At 52.7% G+C, this 18,365-nt stretch overlaps 1 protein-coding gene across 2 annotated transcripts in view; it reads right to left on the bottom strand.

Annotated features, from left to right (window-relative positions):
* The window catches only part of asic1c (acid-sensing (proton-gated) ion channel 1c), a 537,225-nt gene that overhangs the window by 25,518 nt on the left and 493,342 nt on the right, over positions 1-18,365 (bottom strand). For both annotated transcript variants that reach the window (XM_085992205.1, XM_085992204.1), the window contains 4 exons: positions 9,507-9,657; positions 8,490-8,546; positions 1,580-1,733; positions 968-1,059 (listed from right to left, as the gene is read on the bottom strand). In XM_085992205.1, coding sequence (XP_085848331.1) covers positions 968-1,059; positions 1,580-1,733; positions 8,490-8,546; positions 9,507-9,657 — 454 coding nt within the window. The remainder of the gene's footprint in view (positions 1-967; positions 1,060-1,579; positions 1,734-8,489; positions 8,547-9,506; positions 9,658-18,365) is intronic.

The following is an 18,365-nucleotide window of genomic DNA, read 5'->3' as shown; positions in this document are numbered from 1 at the left end:
TTACCCGGTCTGGGGTTACACGTGACTCCAGTCCCACTCGACGGGGTTGAATCTTAATGTCCTCCAAAGGGGCCGAGCAAAGCCGCTCAGGTGTAGAAACAATCGCTGGGGTGGGATGGGCGATAAATGGGGCCCAGCCGTGATCCCCAATAAAGAAATCCGAGCTGGAAACCGGACAGGAAAGGCGGCTGCACCTTCGTTCTCGGGACGTGGGCGTCGCTGGCAAGGCCGGCAATTAATGCCCATCCTGAGCTTCCCCGAGAAGGTGCTGGGCCTTCTTCTTGAAGCGGTGCAGTCCGTGTGGTGATAGATTATTGTTACGTAAGGGTATTAAGAGTTATAGAACCAAAGCGGGTAGTGGAGTTAAGATACAGATCAGCCATGTTCTAGGTGAATGGCGGAACAGGCTCAAAGGGCTGAATGGCCTCCTCCTGTTCCTATATTCCTACGTAACTTGCTCCCACAGTGCTGTTAGGGAGGGAGTTCCAGGATTTTGACCCAGCGACGATGAAGGATCGGCCCATATACTTCCAAGTCAGGATGGTGTGTGACTTGGAGGGGAACTTGCAAGTGGTGGTGTTCCCATGCGCCTGCTGCCCGTGTCCTTCTAGGTGGAAGAGGTCGTGGGTTTGGGAGGTGCTGCCGAAGAAGCCTTGGCGAGTTGCTGCAGTGCATCTTGTAGATGGTACATACTGCAGCCACGGTGCGCCGGTGGTGGAGGGAGTGAATGTTTAAGGTGGTGGATGGGGTGCCAATCAAGCGGGCTGCTTTGTCCTGGATGGTGGTACTGTTGAGGTTGGATAAAACGGGTCGGAAACGGTTGAACAAAGGCCTGACTCTGGGTGAGTGCCAATATGGGAAGGGGTGTGTTTGCTGTGTGTTAACATGGGGGCTCCTGGAAGCCAATGATTGTCTGAATAAAGAGTGAGGCCCTGGTGGAGGAGCCGGTTTCCATGGGAACACTTACCGAGTAATCCTGCTACCTCGTAGGCTTTCTTCTGCTCGATGGTCTCGTAGTTCAGAGCCTCAAAGAAAATGTCCAAAACCAGAATGTTCTCTCTGAGAAGCAAGAAGATGGAGTGAGAGAGAGAGAGAGAGAGAGAGAGAGAGAAAGAGCGAGAGAGAGAGAGAGAGAGAGACTGGCGAACAAGCACTGGCTGTCCCACAGCCTCTGCTCCATTGCTGCCGTCCTTTCAATTCAAAAGATGCACCGCAGCAACTCACCAAGGCTTCTTCGACAGCACCTCCCCTCCCGCTTCCCTCCTCCCCTCCTCTCCTCCTCCCCTCAATCCGCCCTCTCCTCTCTCCCCTCCCGCTACCCTCCTCCCCTCCTCTCCTCCTTCCCTCAATCCGCCCTCTCCTCTCTCTCCATCTCCTCCCCTCCCGCTTCCCTCCCCTCAATCCACCCTCTCCTCTCTCCCCTCCCGCTTCCCTCCTCCCCTCCTCTCCTCCTCCCCCTCAATCCGTCCCCTCCCCATCCCCATCCCCATCCCCTCTCCCCACTGCCACAACTCCCCCTCGCCCTCCCCACCCCGCCCCCCTCCTGGTGATTGGAGAAATGGTTTTCAGGAACACTCACATTATGTATTGCTCCGATCGATTGAATTTCTTGGCCAGGAATTTTGCCGAGGCTTTGCTGGGAATCTTCACCATAGAAATCTCCTTCCCGAACCGCGTCACGTTACAGGGAGTCTCACACAGACAGTAATTACTGTCCTGCTCCACAAGAAACTCTAGACAAGGGTAAGAGACAAGGAGAGAGAGAGAGAGGGAGGGAGAGAGTGCGAAGGATGGGGAGAGGGATAGAGGGAGAGAGAGAGGGAGGGAGAGAGTGCGAAGGATAGGGGAGAGCGATAGAGGGAGAGAGAGAGGGAGAAAGAGAGATAGAGGGAGAGAGAGGTAGAAGTAAAAAGAAATGGATAGACGGAGAGAGAGTGACAGAGATAGAGGGAAATAGTGAGTGAGTTAAGGAAAGAGGGACAGAGAGAGGGTGAGAGACGTAGAGACAGTGACAGAGCGAGGGTGGTTTAGAGAGAGAGAGAGAGGTAGAGAGAGATGAGGAGAGATGGAGGCCCCAGGCATGGGAGATAGGAGACAGAGAGTCAGATAGAGGGAATGAGACGTGCACAGAAAGGTGGGCCACGGTACAGAAAGAAAGGGAGAGAGAAAGATGGAAGGAGGAAGATGGAGAGAGAGAACGTGTGATAGAGGAAGATGGAGATAGAGAACGTGTGAAAGAGGAAGATGGAGATAGAGAACGTGTGAAAGAGGAAGATGGAGATAGAGAACGTGTGATAGAGGAATGGAGAGAGAGAACGTGTGATAGAGGAACGGAGAGAGAGAACGTGTGACAGAGGAATCGAGAGAGAGAACGTGTGAAAGAGGAATGGAGAGAGAGAACGTGTGATAGAGGAATGGAGAGAGAGAACGTGTGATAGAGGAATGGAGAGAGAGAACGTGTGATAGAGGAATGGAGAGAGAGAATGTGTGAAAGAGGAATGGAGAGAGCGAACGTGTGATAGAGGAATGGAGAGAGAGAACGTGTGACAGAGGAATGGAGAGAGAGAACGTGTGACAGAGGAATGGAGAGAGAGAACGTGTGAAAGAGGAATGGAGAGAGAGAACGTGTGATAGAGGAATGGAGAGAGAGAACGTGTGATAGAGGAATGGAGAGAGAGAACGTGTGATAGAGGAATGGAGAGAGAGAACGTGTGATAGAGGAATGGAGAGAGAGAATGTGCGAAAGAGGAATGGAGAGAGAGAACGTGTGATAGAGGAATGGAGAGAGAGAACGTGTGACAGAGGAATGGAGAGAGAGAACGTGTGAAAGAGGAATGGAGAGAGAGAACGTGTGATAGAGGAATGGAGAGAGAGAATGTGTGATAGAGGAATGGAGAGAGAGAACGTGTGATAGCGGAATGGAGATAGAGAACGTGTGATAGCGGAATGGAGATAGAGAACGTGTGATAGAGGAATGGAGAGAGAGAACGTGTGAAAGAGGAATGGAGAGAGAGAACGTGTGATAGAGGAATGGAGAGAGAGAACGTGTGATAGAGGAATGGAGATAGAGAAAGTGTGATAGAGGAATGGAGAGAGAGAAGGTGTGAAAGAGGAATGGAGAGAGAGAACGTGTGATAGAGGAATGGAGAGAGAGAACGTGTGATAGAGGAATGGAGAGAACGTGTGATAGAGGAATGGAGAGAGAGAACGTGTGACAGAGGAATGGAGAGAGAGAACGTGTGATAGAGGAATGGAGAGAGAGAACGTGTGATAGAGGAATGGAGAGAACGTGTGATAGAGGAATGGAGAGAGAGAACGTGTGACAGAGGAATGGAGAGAGAGAACGTGTGACAGAGGAATGGAGAGAGAGAATGTGTGATAGAGGAATGGAGAGAGAGAACGTGTGATAGAGGAATGGAGAGAGAGAACGTGTGATAGAGGAATGGAGAGAGAGAACGTGTGATAGAGGAATGGAGAGAGAGAACGTGTGATCGAGGAATGGAGAGAGAGAACGTGTGATAGAGGAATGGAGAGAGAGAACGTGTGATAGAGGAATGGAGAGAGAGAACGTGTGATAGAGGAATGGAGAGAGAGAACGTGTGATAGAGGAATGGAGAGAGAGAACGTGTGATAGAGGAATGGAGAGAACGTGTGATAGAGGAATGGAGAGAGAGAACGTGTGATAGAGGAATGGAGAGAGAGAACGTGTGTTAGAGGAATGGAGAGAGAGAACGTGTTAGAGGAATGGAGAGAGAGAACATGTGATCGAGGAATGGAGAGAGAGAACGTGTGATAGAGGAATGGAGAGAGAGAACGTGTGATAGAGGAATGGAGAGAGAGAGCGTGTGATAGAGGAATGGAGAGAGAGAACGTGTGATAGAGGAATGGAGAGAGAGAACGTGTGATAGAGGAATGGAGAGAGAGAACGTGTGATAGAGGAATGGAGAGAGAGAACGTGTGATAGAGGAATGGAGAGAGAGAACGTGTGATAGAGGAATGGAGAGAACGTGTGATAGAGGAATGGAGAGAGAGAACGTGTGTTAGAGGAATGGAGAGAGAGAACGTGTGACAGAGGAATGGAGAGAGAGAACGTGTGATAGAGGAATGGAGAGAGAGAACGTGTGATAGAGGAATGGAGAGAACGTGTGATAGAGGAATGGAGAGAGAGAACGTGTGATAGAGGAACGGAGAGAGAGAACGTGTGATAGAGGAACGGAGAGAGAGAATGTGTGATAGAGGAATGGAGAGAGAGAACGTGTGATAGAGGAATGGAGAGAGAGAACGTGTGACAGAGGAATGGAGAGAGAGAATGTGTGACAGAGGAATGGAGAGAGAGAATGTGTGATAGAGGAATGGAGAAAGAGAACGTGTGATAGAGGAACGGAGAGAGAGAACGTGTGATAGAGGAACGGAGAGAGAGAACGTGTGATAGAGGAATGGAGAGAGAGAACGTGTGATAGAGGAATGGAGAGAGAGAACGTGTGACAGAGGAATGGAGAGAGAGAATGTGTGACAGAGGAATGGAGAGAGAGAATGTGTGATAGAGGAATGGAGAAAGAGAACGTGTGATAGAGGAATGGAGAGAGAGAACGTGTGATAGAGGAATGGAGAGAGAGAACGTGTGATAGAGGAATGGAGAGAGAGAACATGTGAGAGGAATGGAGAGAGAGAACGTGTGATAGAGGAATGGAGAGAATGTGTGATAGAGGAATGGAGAGAGAGAACGTGTGATAGAGGAATGGAGAGAGAGAACGTGTGACAGAGGAATGGAGAGAGAGAACGTGTGATAGAGGAATGGAGAGAACGTGTGATAGAGGAATGGAGAGAACGTGTGATAGAGGAATGGAGAGAGAGAACGTGTGATAGAGGAATGGAGAGAACGTGTGATAGAGGAATGGAGAGAGAGAATGTGTGATAGAGGAATGGAGAGAGAGAACGTGTGATAGAGGAATGGAGAGAGAGAACGTGTGATAGAGGAATGGAGAGAGAGAACGTGTGATAGAGGAATGGAGAGAGAGAACGTGTGATAGAGGAATGGAGAGAGAGAACGTGTGATAGAGGAATGGAGAGAGCGAACGTGTGACAGAGGAATGGAGAGAGAGAACGTGTGATAGAGGAATGGAGATAGAGAACGTGTGATAGAGGAACGGAGAGAGAGAATGTGTGATAGAGGAATGGAGAGAGCGAACATGTGATAGAGGAATGGAGATAGAGAACGTGTGACAGAGGAATGGAGAGAACGTGTGATAGAGGAATGGAGAGAGAGAACGTGTGATAGAGGAATGGAGAGAGAGAATGTGTGATGGAGGAATGGAGAGAGAGAGGGAGGAACATCCAGAAAATAAACAGAAAGACAGGGAGGAAATGGGAAGGAGGTAAATATTGGGAATGGCAACATTAAAGGTGGAAAAAGAAGAATTGTGATTATTTAATAAAGTTATCTCCAACTTACAGTCGATCCATCGCTCCCTCCACAGGTGTGTTCACCTGTTTGAGGTCAGTGAGTTCGGGACCATGAGCCAAGTACTGGTGCTCAGGTCTGGAGCCCTATTGATTGTGGTGCGGGATGAGCAGAGCAAAGGTGTGAAATCCCTGGGCCGGCGCCACATAGAATCACCGTCAAAGCTGCCGGATTCTCGTAAGAACCCAACTGGGACACTCACGCCCTTCAGGGAGGGAAACCTGCCGTCCTTACCCGGTCTGGGCCTATAGGTGACTCCAGTCCCACACCTCGTGGTTGACCCTCACTCGGGGCAACGAGGGACGGGCAATAAATGGTGTCCTTGCCTGAGAATGGAGTGTGGTTCTTGCGGATAGTCGAGAGGGTTTTGGCATTGATCTGCTTGGTTGCGGGAGGGTGTTTGGTTGGGGGAGGGGTCTTACCGAATGATAGAGGGACCTATTCAACCATCCTGCACCCAAGAGACGAGAGAGAGAGAGAGAGAAAGATCTCCTACTTTGAGTGAACGGGGCACGACTGAGGTACGAAGGGTTTTCCCTTGACTGGAGTCAACTTGGTTTCCACTTGCGAGTGGAAGTTGAGCGAGAAATGTGAACGGAACTTTCTCGATTAAGTCCAGTCCCGAGGACTGTGACTCTCGCTTGCATTGGAGAGGGTGCAGAGGAGATTCACCAGGATGTTACCTGGGCTGGAGCGCTTCAGCTATGAAGAGAGACTGGACAGGCTGGGGCAGTTTTCCTTAGAGCAGAGAAGGCTGAGGGGGGACCTGATTGAGGTGTACAAAATTATGAGGGGCATAGATAGGGTAGATAGAAAGGAACTTTTCCCCTTAGTAGAGGGGTCAATATCCAGGGGACATACATTCAAGGTAAGGGGCAGGAGGTTTAGAGGGGATTTGAGGAAAAACTTTTTCACCCAGAGGGTGGTTGGAATCTGGAACTCACTGCCTGAAAGGATGGTAGAGGCAGGAACCCTCACAACATTCAAGAAGCATTTAGATGAGCACTTGAAACACCATAGCATACAAGGCTACGGACCAAGTGCTGGAAAATGGGATTAGAATAGACAGGGTTTGATGGCTGGCGCGGGCACGATGGGCTGAAGGGCCGCTTTCTGTGCTGTATAACTCTGTGACTCTATGACTCGATAAATATTGGCCAGGACACCGGGGAGAACTCCCCTGCTCTTCTTCAAATAGTGCCATGGGATCTTTTACGTCCACCTGAGAGAGCAGACAGGGCCTCGGTTTAATGTCTCATCAAAAGACGGCACCTCCGACAGTGCGGCGCTCCCTCAGTACTGCCCCTCCGACAGTGCGGCGCTGCCTCAGTACTGCCCCTCCGACAGTGCCGCTCTCCCTCAGTACTGCCCCTCCGACAGTGCAGCGCTCCCTCAGTACTGCCCCTCCAACAGTGCAGCGCTCCCTCAGTACTGCCCCTCCGACAGTGTAGCACTCCCTCAGTACTGCCCCTCCGACAGTGCGGCGCTCCCTCAGTACTGCCCCTCTGACAGTGCAGCGCTCCCTCAGTACTGCCCCTCCGACAGTGCAGCTCTCCCTCAGTACTGCCCCTCCAACAGTGCAGCGCTCCCTCAGTACTGCCCCTCCGACAGTGCGGCGCTCCCTCAGTACTGCCCCTCCGACAGTGCGGCACTCCCTCAGTACTGCCCCTCCGACAGTGCAGCGCTCCCTCAGTACTGCCCCTCCGACAGTGCGGCGCTCCCTCAGTACTGCCCCTCTGACAGTGCAGCGCTCCCTCAGTACTGCCCCTCCGACAGTGCCGCTCTCCCTCAGTACTGCCCCTCCAACAGTGCAGCGCTCCCTCAGTACTGCCCCTCCGACAGTGCGGCACTCCCTCAGTACCGCCCCTCCGACAGTGCGGCGCTCCCTCAGTACTGCCCCTCCGACAGTGCGGCACTCCCTCAGTACCGCCCCTCCATCAGTGCGGCACCCCCTCAGTACTGCCCCTCCGACAGTGCGGCGCTCCCTCAGTACTGCCCCTCCGACAGTGCGGCGCTCCCTCAGTACTGCCCCTCCGACAGTGCGGCGCTCCCTCAGTACTGCCCCTCTGACAGTGCGGCGCTCCCTCAGTACTGCCCCTCCGACAGTGCAGCTCTCCCTCAGTACTGCCCCTCCGACAGTGCAGCTCTCCCTCAGTACTGCCCCTCCAACAGTACAGCGCTCCCTCAGTACTGCCCCTCCGACAGTGCGGCGCTCCCTCAGTACCGCCCCTCCGACAGTGCGGCGCTCCCTCAGTACTGCCCCTCCGACAGTGCGGCACTCCCTCAGTACCGCCCCTCCGTCAGTGCGGCACCCCCTCAGTACTGCCCCTCCGACAGTGCGGCGCTCCCTCAGTACTGCCCCTCCGACAGTGCGGCGCTCCCTCAGTACTGCCCCTCCGACAGTGCGGCGCTCCCTCAGTACTGCCCCTCCGACAGTGCGGCGCTCCCTCAGTACTGCCCCTCCGACAGTGCAGCTCTCCCTCAGTACTGCCCCTCCGACAGTGCAGCTCTCCCTCAGTACTGCCCCTCCAACAGTGCGGCGCTCCCTCAGTACTGCCCCTCCGACAGTGCGGCGCTCCCTCAGTACTGCCCCTCCGACAGTGCGGCACTCCCTCAGTACCGCCCCTCCGACAGTGCGGCGCTCCCTCAGTACTGCCCCTCCGACAGTGCGGCGCTCCCTCAGTACTGCCCCTCCGACAGTGCGGCGCTCCCTCAGTACTGCCCCTCCGACCGTGCGGCACTCCCTCAGTACTGCCCCTCCAACAGTGCGGCGCTCCCTCAGTACTGCTCCTCCGACAGTGTGACGCTCCCTCAGTACTGCCCCTCCAACAGTGCGGCGCTCCCTCAGTACTGCCCCGGGGCGGGGTGGGGTCAGGGCAGGGCGTTGTTATGGCGGAGCGGGCGCGAGGTGGGTGAGAGGTCATGTGATGAAGTCTCCAGGAACACGACCACCCAGAGCTGGTAACCCGAGGCGGGAGGAGAGCCGGCGAGGGCTGCAACTGGTTGGCAAAGGGTTGTGGGCACTTACCCAAGGCGGGGTCAGCACAGTCCTTGTACTGCTCCGGAGTGCACACGTCGGCATTCCCTGCAGGAGCGAGAGAGAGAGAGAGAAGGAGATTTAATCGGCTCATCGAGAGTCTCCCCGAACACAAAGCGCCGCGACCCAGCCCGCTCAACAACAACAACTGGCATTTATATAGCGCCTTTAATGCAGTAAAATGTCCCAGGGTGCTTCACAGGAGCGATTATCAAACAAAATTTGACACTGAGCGACATAGAGAGATATTAGGGCAGGAAGCTTGGGGGACATATCTGAGTGACCACTGCGTGGGGGTCAGGGGCTGGGGAGATATCTGAGTGACCGTTGGGGGTCAGGGGTCGGGGGATATCAGAGTGACCGCTGGGGGGGTCAGGGGGATATCGGAGTGACCGCTGGGGGGTCAGATGTCGGGGGATATCAGAGTGACCGCTGGGGGGTCAGAGGTCGGGGGATATCGGAGTGACCGCTGGGTGGGTCAGGGGTCAGGGGGATATCGGAGTGACCGTTGGGTGGGTCAGGGGTTGGGGGGATATCGGAGTGACCGCTGGGTGGGTCAGGGGGATATCGGAGTGACCGCTGGGTGGGTCAGGGGTCAGGGGGATATCGGAGTGACCGCTGGGGGGGTCAGAGGTCGGGGGATATCGGAGTGACCGCTGGGGGGGTCAGGGGGATATCGGAGTGACTGCTGGGGGGGTCGGGTCGGTTAGGATATCGGAGTGACCGCTGGGGGGTGTCAGGGGGATATTGGAGTGACCGCTGGGTGGGTCAGGGGTCAGGGGGATATCGGAGTGACCGCTGGGGGGGTCAGAGGTTGGGGGATATCGGAGTGACCGCTGGGGGGGTCAGGGGGATATCGGAGTGACCGCTGGGTGGGTCAGGGGTCGGGGGATAACAGAGTGACCGCTGGGTGGGTCGGGGGTCAGGGGTCGGGGAGATATCAGAGTGACCGCTGGGCAGGTCAGGAGTCGGGGGTCAGGGGGATATTTCTCGGTCTCCTGCCTTTACCTGGCATGTGTACCATGCGGCAGTTACAGTTCTCCACAAGGTATCGTGTCTCGCAGTCGATCCTGCACGCGGTGATGCTGTAGGTGGTGAAGAAGCCGGAATTCATGCTCGTCGTTCTGCAGTCGCCCCACGGCGGGGGAAGATAGAGTATCTGGAGAGAGAGAGAGAGATTCCCCACTACAGCTGCAGGATGTGTCCCAGGCCCTCGATTCGCTCTATCGCTGGGTCACCGAGGCTGGTGAGAAACAAGCCCTCTTCAGCCACCCAGACACTTCCCCGAATATCAAACCCTGATATTCTCTCATCCCAATCTTCACTTTTCAGCAATTATTTTCCTCCCAACTTTTGCTGCACTTTTCTCTCCTGAAGCTCTTGACCCCTGAAGACCTTGACCCCTGAAGCTCTTGACCCCTGAAGCTCTTGACCCCTGAAGACCTTGACCCCTGAAGCTCTAGACCCCTGAAGACCTTGACCCCTGAAGCTCTAGACCCCTGAAGACCTTGACCCCTGAAGCTCTAGACCCCTGAAGACCTTGACCCCTGAAGCTCTTGACCCCTGAAGCTCTTGACCCCTGAAGCTCTTGACCCCTGAAGACCTTGACCCCTGAAGCTCTTGACCCCTGAAGCTCTTGACCCCTGAAGACCTTGACCCCTGAAGCTCTTGACCCCTGAAGGGTTTGATTCAAGAGTTCTTTACTGCCAACAGTCCTAACCCTGGAGACGTTGACCCCTCACCTTCACAGGCCTTGACCCCTGAAGGCCCCGGATGTGGGGTTTACAATAGTAATGTGTTGCCCTTCTCTGTGCCCTTTATAACCTTCAGCCACCCAATAAGCCGTCCCCTTGACTTTCTTTTCCCAGTTCCCACGGTGTCTCTGAGGAGGCCAATCTGAGGCACCAGTTTAATTGCGCTCTCCGGCGCTGGTGCTCAGTGACCAGCACGGTGCGTGTCAGCTTCCCGCCCAACTGAGGCAAAGCCAAGACCCAGAGCGAGCCTCCCAACCCTTCACAGACTTCAGCCCCTGGAAACCTGAAGTGAGGCGCTACCCTACCATGCCAATTTTAGGACGCTGGCGGACTTGTTTTATTTAATGTATGTTTCAGCCGCAGGGAGAGGAGTGGGGTTTAGGGGGCGGAGGTGGATTGAGCAGGCCCCCAGCACCCTCCTCTGGTCGAGTCCGTCTCTGGGCTGGGATCGCAGGGTCGGTGAGATCATCGCGCCCCCCCCCCCGCCTCCCAGCACCCCCTTCCCAGGTGAGCATCAGTTTGTTTTAGGGATGTGGGAACCTTGTTAGAATCACAGAATCTCACAGCACAGGAGGAGGCCATTCGGCCCATCGTGCCTGTGCCGGCTCTTTGAAAGAGCTCTCCAATTAGTCCCACTCCCCCCTGCTCTTTCCCCACAGCCCTGCACATTTCTCCTTTTCAAGTATTTATCCAATTCCCTTTTGAAAGTTACTATTGAATCTGCTTCCACCGCCCTTTCAGGCAGCGCGTTCCAGATCACAACAACTCGCTGCGTAAAAAAATTCTCCTCATCTCCCCTCTGGTTCTTTAAAATTATCTTCAATCTGTGTCCTCTGGTTACCGACCCTTCCGCCACAGTTTCTCCTTATTTACTCCATCAAACCCCTTCATGATTTTGAACACCTCTATTAAATCTCCCCTTAACCTTCTCTGCTCTAAGGAGAACAACCCCGGCTTCTCCAGTCTCTGCACATCACTGAAGTCCTTCATCCCTGGTACTATTCTGGTAAAATCTCCTCTGCACCCTCGCCAAGGCCTTCAGCTTCTCCAGTCTTGTTACTTGGCAGAACGCAAGGCTTGAACTGTGTGTCCCAATGTGGTGAATGGCCATTCCAGCGAGATTCTGCCTCACGTTGGGTGCATGGGATGATCGCAGTGGGAGCGTGTCTGTCAAGCTGACACACCCTCAACATCCCCATCCTCTTCCTGCTAACCCCCTCGGCCCCCCTCTCCCCAACCCCCTCCTCCCCGACCCCCTCCCCCACCCACCCCGCTCCCTGACCCCCTCCTCCCCGACCCCCTCCCCCACCCACCCCGCTCCCTGACCCCCTCCTCCCCAACCCCCTCCCCCACCCACCCATCCTCCCTGACCCCCTCCCCCACCCACCCCGACCCCCTCCCCCACCCTCCCCGCTCCCCGACCCCTTCCCCCCACCCACCCCACTCCCCTCCTCCCCGACCCCCTCCCCCACCCACCCCGACCCCCTCCCCCACCCCCACCCTCCCCGACCCCTTCCCCCCACCCACCCCGCTCCCCGACCCCCTCCCCCACCCACCCCGCTCCCTGACCCCCTCCTCCTCGACCCCCTCCCCCACCCACCCCGCTCCCTGACCCCCTCCTCCCCGACCCCCCTCCCCACCCACCCCGCTCCCTGACCCCCTCCTCCCCGACCCCCTCCCCCACCCACCCTGCTCCCCGACCCCCTCCCCCACCCCCATCCTCCCTGACCTCCTCCCCCACTCACCCCGCTCCCCCTCCCCCACCACCCCGCTCCCTGACCCCTTCCCCCACCCACCCCGCTCCCCTCCTCCCCAACCCCCTCTCCCGCCCCCTCACCCACCCCGACCCCAACCCACCCGCTCCCCTCCCCATCCCCTGCCCCCTCCCCCACCCACCCCGTTCCCCCGCCCCCCTCACCCACATCGCTCCCCGACCCCCTCCCATCCTCCCCGCCCCCCTCCCCTGCCCCCGTCACACTCCCAAATGTCTGCCTGCCCCGCATTGATCTGATTTCATAGCACAGACTCAGACAGGACAAGACCACAGGTTAGCAACAAGCGTCATGCGTTTACAACAACTTGCGTTTATATAGCATCTTTAAAGTAGTAAAACGGCCCAAGGCGTGATTATCAAACACGTACAAGCACTGGAGTCACGGGGGCTGCGAGCGTTGCACAGGACACGGGAAGCGGGCAGCTGGGAAGGGGCACAGGTAAATGTTCACAGAACCGTCGAGAGCCGCTCGTGTGTGTGTTTTCAAATTTATCCAATAATTTATCCACCACCGGCGCACCGTGGCTGCAGTGTGCACCATCTACAAGATGCACTGCAGCAACTCGCCAAAGCTTCTTCGGCAGCACCTCCCAAACCCGCGACCTCTTCCACCTAGAAGGACAAGGGCAGCAGGCGCATGGGAACACCACCACCTCCAAGTTCCCCTCCAAGTTACACACCATCCTGACTTAGAAGTATATCGTCGATACTTCATCGTCGCTGGGTCAAAATCCTGGAACTCCCTCCCTAACAGCACTGTGGGAGCACCTTCACCACACGGACTGCAGCGATTCAAGAAGGCAGCTCACCGCCACCTTCTCGAGGGCAATTAGGGATGGGCAATAAATGCCGGCCTTGCCAGCGACGCCCACATCCCAAGATTTGGAAGCAAGTTTTCAGGAGGTCAATGGATAATCAATGAGCTAATAAATCAGCGAATGTAAAGCAAGAGACCCACAGTAAAAGGCAGCAGAATAAAAGCTTCACATCAGCTTGAAAGCAATTTGTTCCCCACCTGAATACAGACACCGAATAAACTCCCAGTGACATGCATTAATGCTGTTTTGATTGATAAAGAATGTGATTGAAGGTTAAAGACAGATAGAGTAATGGGACTGAGGGTTAGAGGTTAATGACTGAGCATGAAACATCTCCATTAAATCATCCTGAACCTTTTATACTCAGGGAGTGACTGCGTTCAGCTCAGGGCCCCGCACCTCAGGACAGGGATATTGGCCTCGGAGAGGGAGCAGCGCCGATTCACCAGAACGATACCGGGGCTAAAAGGGGTTAAATCACGAGGACAGGTTGCACAGACTGGGCTTGTCTTCCCTCGAGTATAGTAGATTAAGGGGTGATCTAATCGAGGTGTTTAAGATGATTAAAGGAGTTGATCGGGTAGAGAGAGAGAAACTATTTCCTCTGGTGGGGGGAGTCCAGAACAAGGGGGCAGAATCTTAAAATGAGAGCCAGGCCGTTCAGGGGTGATGTCAGGAAGCACTTCTTCACACAAAGGGGGGCGGAAATCTGGAACTCTCTCCCCCAAAAAGCTGTTGAGGCTGGGGCTCAATTGAAAATGTCAAAACTGAGATTGATCGATTTTTATTGGGTAAAGGTAAGAAATCGTGATTTGGGAGAAATAACTTGAGACAAAAAAGTCTCTTCAGAATAACTGGCCAGACGCTTACAATTTGCTGATGTTCTTGGTTCCCCGGGAATGTATAACATTCTGCACCGTGGCGGTGACCTTGATCCCAGACTCGCTGTCTGCTGTCTGTGTGCTAGAAAGGTTGTCGACTGTATCTTTGATAATCTACCCTCGGCCCACCCCTAAAAAGAGAGTAACAGAGATCTCTAAAGAGCTTTGAGCACAGATGGTGAAGGGAAGGGAAGAGCTGTTTGCGCTCGCCAGCTGTCTGTCCGCTCGGGACCGATACCAACTGTTTGTCACGGTCGTGTGTCACGGTCGTGTGTCTACTGTGTCTGTCCTGATTACGTGTTGTACTTTACTTAAACTGCCGCTCCTTAATAAAAAACCGTACAACTCCCTTTGGGTAATCAGTATGTGACCTGTGATCCAAGTCTTACATAAGGGTATTAAGGGTTACGGAACCAAGTTATGGAGTTAAGGTACAGATCGGTCCTGATCTAATTGAATGGCGGAACAGGCTCGAGGGGCTAAATGGCCTCCTCCCATTCCTATGTTTGTTCTTCATGGATAACAGGTTTAACCCTTAACCCAAATTGAGCCGAGAGGTAATTTTTCTCGATGGTTCCTTCCCACTGAGGGCAGCAAGCACAGAGTGAACAACTGGGAGTTTGGTAAGTGTAGGAGTTTTAAGGGTTAATCTCTTTCAAAATCTAGTGTTAATTGCTGGTAGCTCTCAAGTAAGGTCAACTGTTCAAGTTAAAATTTAAACTTTCAATTTTTAAGTTTCTTCAGGCTTAAGCAGGGACAACCAAGGAAGCTCTCCCGCTGGAGTTAGTTAATTAGCTAACTGAGTTAAACTGGTTCCTGAAACAGTAACAGAACAGGGCTGACTCATCTGAGTCACAAACAGTATAAATACAGGGGCCTGTGAATGCAGCCAGCACTGAGTGAACAACTGGGAGTTTGGTAAGTGTGGGAGTGGGGGAAGGAGTTTCTAGCTTTTCTTAACTTCTCCCGCAGAGCGGCGGCGGACCTGAGCAGGAGCAGACCGAGGCCCGAGAGCGGGGATAAAAGTAGCAACAGACCTGCATCAACAAGAGAAAATGGCAGTGTGACGTTACAGATAAGGCAGGTAAGTGATTGGTAGTGACTGTGGGCTAGGTGTTAAGATAGTGACAGTGGGCTAAGTTGTAAGTTAACATATAACATAATTTTAAAAACTAAACTTAATTTAATTAATTTAACAAACTAAATGAGGTAAATAATTTGATTAATACTAAATGAATTAATTAAACAAATAAAATAATGGGAGAACAGGAGATGTGTTGCTGCTGCAATATGGGAGCTTGTGGACATTTTTGTCCAGGGTGACTACATCTGCAGTAAGTGTCCGCGGCTCGAGGAACTTCGGCTCCGAGTTGAGGAGCTGGAGTCCGAGCTGCAGACATTGCGAGACATCAGGGAGGGAGAAAGTTACCTGGACCTTTTGCTCCAGGAGGCAGCCACACCCCTTAGATTAAATACTTTAGAATTGACACGTGGTCAGGGACAGGAGGGTGTGACTGTGAGTGAGGCAGGTACGGGGATCCAGGAGGTAGTATTGCAGGAGCCTCAGTCCCTGCACTTGTCCAATAGATTCGAGGTTCTTGCAACCCTTGTGGACAAGTGCAGGACTGCGGGGAGGATGAGCAAACAGACCACGGCACCGTGGTACAGGAAGCCGTTCAAGTGGGGTGAGTAAAAAGGAAGGTGGTTGCAGTAAGCGACAGTATAGTTAGGGAGATAGACACTGTTCTCTGCAGCCAGGAGCGTGAGTCCTGAAGGCTATGTTGCCTACCCGGTGCCAGGGTAAAGGACATCTCCTCTGGGCTAGAGAAGAACTTGGAGTGGGAGGGGGAGGATCCAGTTGTCATGGTCCACATAGGTACCAACAACATAGGTAGGACAATGAAAGAGGTTCTGCTGAGAGATTGTGAGCAGCTGGGGACTAAATTAAAAAGCAGAACCACAAAGGTAATAATTACCGGAGCCACGAGCAAATTGGCATAGGGTCAATAGGATCAGGGAGATAAATGCGTGGCTCAAAGATTGGTGTGGGAGAAGTGGGTTTCGATTCGTGGGGCACTGGCACCAGTACTGGGGAAAGAGAGAGATGTTCCGTTGGGACGGACTACACCTGAACCATGCTGGGACCAGAGTTCTAGCGAATCGAATAACTAGGGAGGTAGATAGGGCTTTAAACTAAATAAGGGAGTGGGGGGAGGGTCCCGGTGGAGAGAAATCTAGAATACTAAATCATTGTGGACTTCAGGAAGTCTAAAGGCGGAAGTCACACCCCCATCCACATCAATGGGGCTGTGGTGGAAAGGGTGGACAGCTTTAAGTTCCTCGGAGTCCACATCACGGAAGACCTCTCCTGGTCCCTCAATACCTCCTCTCTGGTGAAGGCCCAGCAGCGCCTATATTTCCTAAGGAGGCTGAAGGGATGTAACCTGTCACCCCTGATCCTCTCTAACTTTTACCGCTGCACAATAGAGAGCATCCTGACGAACTGTATCACAGTATGGTATGGCAGCTGTAGCTACTATGACCGGAAAGCCCTGCAGCGGGTAGTCAAAACTGCCCAACGCATTACCGGCACCCGGCTACCGACCATAGAGCACATATACCAGAAACGCTGTCTACGGAGGTCACGGTCCATCATCAAAGACCCTACCCACCCCAGCCACAGTCTGTTCGCCCTCCTGCCATCTGGGAGACGCTACAGATGCATTCGCACCCGAACGACCAGATTTAGGAACAGCTTCTTTCCCAGGGCTGTCATCCTACTGAACTCCACAAATAAACTCTAAAGCCTGCACATCTGCCAATGCACTTTATTATGGTTATGTTTATGTTAATGTATTACAAGCCAAATGAATGTTGAATGTTTAAATGTCTTAATCTAAATGTACACTCTCGGGAGCCGCAAGCCTACATTTCGTTGTACTGCACGTGTGCACTAACAATGACAATAAAAGTTGATTTGATTTGATTTGATTTGAAAAGACAAGGAAGCGGTGCAGGAAAGTGATTGGGGTAAGGATAACCAGAGTGTGTCAGGAAGGGACAGAGCGTACAAACAAAGGAGTGCACTAACAAATAGGGTCCGGGTAAGAAAAAATGTTAAAAAGACAAATCTAAAGGCACTGTATCTGAATGCACGAAGCATTCGTAATAAGGTAGATGAATTAACAGCACAAATAGATGTGAACGGATACGATATAATTGCGATTACGGAGACATGGCTGCAGGGTGACCAAGGCTGGGAGCTGAATATCCAAGGATATTCGATATTTAGGAAGGACAGGCAAAAAAGAAAAGGAGGTGGGGTGGCGTTGTTAGTAAAGGATGAAATCAGAGCAACAGTGAGAAAGGATATTGGCTCAGAAAATCAAGATGTAGAATCAGTCTGGGTGGAGCTAAGAAGCACCAAGGGGCAGAAAACATTGGTGGGAGTTGTCTATAGGCCTCCAAACAGCAGTGGTAATGTAGGGGATGGCATCAAACAGGAAATTAGAGATACATGTAACAAGGGTACTACAGCAATCATGGGAGACTTTAATCTACATATAGACTGGTCAAATCAAATTAGCAATAATACTGTGGAGGATGAATTCCTGGAGTGTGTACGAGATGGTTCTTTAGACCAGTACATTGAGGAGCCAACTAGGGAACAGGCTACCCTAGATTGGGTATTGTGCAATGAGAAGGGGTTAATTAATAATCTTGTTGTGCAGGGTCCTTTAGGGAAGAGTGACCATAACATGATAGAATTCTTCATTAAAATGGAAAGTGAAGAAGTGAAATCCGAAACTAGGGTCCTAAATCTAAACAAAGGAAACTACGAAGGTATGAGGAGTGAGTTGGCTATGACAGATTGGGGAGCTTCATTAAAAGGCATGATGGTGGATAGGCAATGGCTAACATTTAAGGAACGAATACATGAATTGCAACAGTTATACATTCCTTTCTGGCGCAAAAACACAAAAAGGAAAAGCGGCCCAACCATGGCTAACAAAAGAAATTAAGGATAGTATTAGATCCAAAGAGGAGTCATATAAAGTTGCCAGAAAAAGTAGCAAGCCTGAGGTATGGTGGTATGTTGGTCTTCATTGCAAGAGGATTTGAGTACAGGAGCAAGGATGTCTTACTACAGTTATACAGGGCCTTGGTGAGACCACACCTGGAGTAGTGTGTGCAGTTTTGGTCTCCTTACCTAAGAAAGGATATACTTGCCATAGAGGGAGTGCAGCGAAGGTTCACCAGACTGATTCCTGGGATAGCAGGTCTGTCGTATGAGGAGAGATTGGGTCGAGTAGGCCTGTATTCACTGGAGTTTAGAAGAATGAGAGGGAATCTCATTGAAACGTATAAAGTTCTGACAGGGCGAGACAGACTGGATGCAGGGAGGATGTTTCCCCTGGCTGGGGGGTCTAGAACGAGGGGTCACAGTCTCAGGATACGGGGTAGGACATTTAGGACTGAGATGAGAAGAAATTTCTTCACTCAGAGGGTGGTGAACCTGTGGAATTCTCTACCACAGAAGGCTGTGGAGGCCAAGTCACTGAATATATTTAAGAAGGAGATAGATAGATTTCTAGTCACAAAAGGCATCAAGGGGTATGGGGAGAGCGCGGGAATCTGGT

This window comes from Somniosus microcephalus, chromosome 7, assembly GCF_052327205.1.
Source record: "Somniosus microcephalus isolate GS21.2 chromosome 7, FLI_Smic_1.0, whole genome shotgun sequence".
Taxonomy (NCBI): domain Eukaryota; kingdom Metazoa; phylum Chordata; class Chondrichthyes; order Squaliformes; family Somniosidae; genus Somniosus; species Somniosus microcephalus.
The sequence above is the reverse complement of the archived record's forward strand: the minus strand, read 5'-3'. Positions and strand labels throughout refer to the sequence as shown.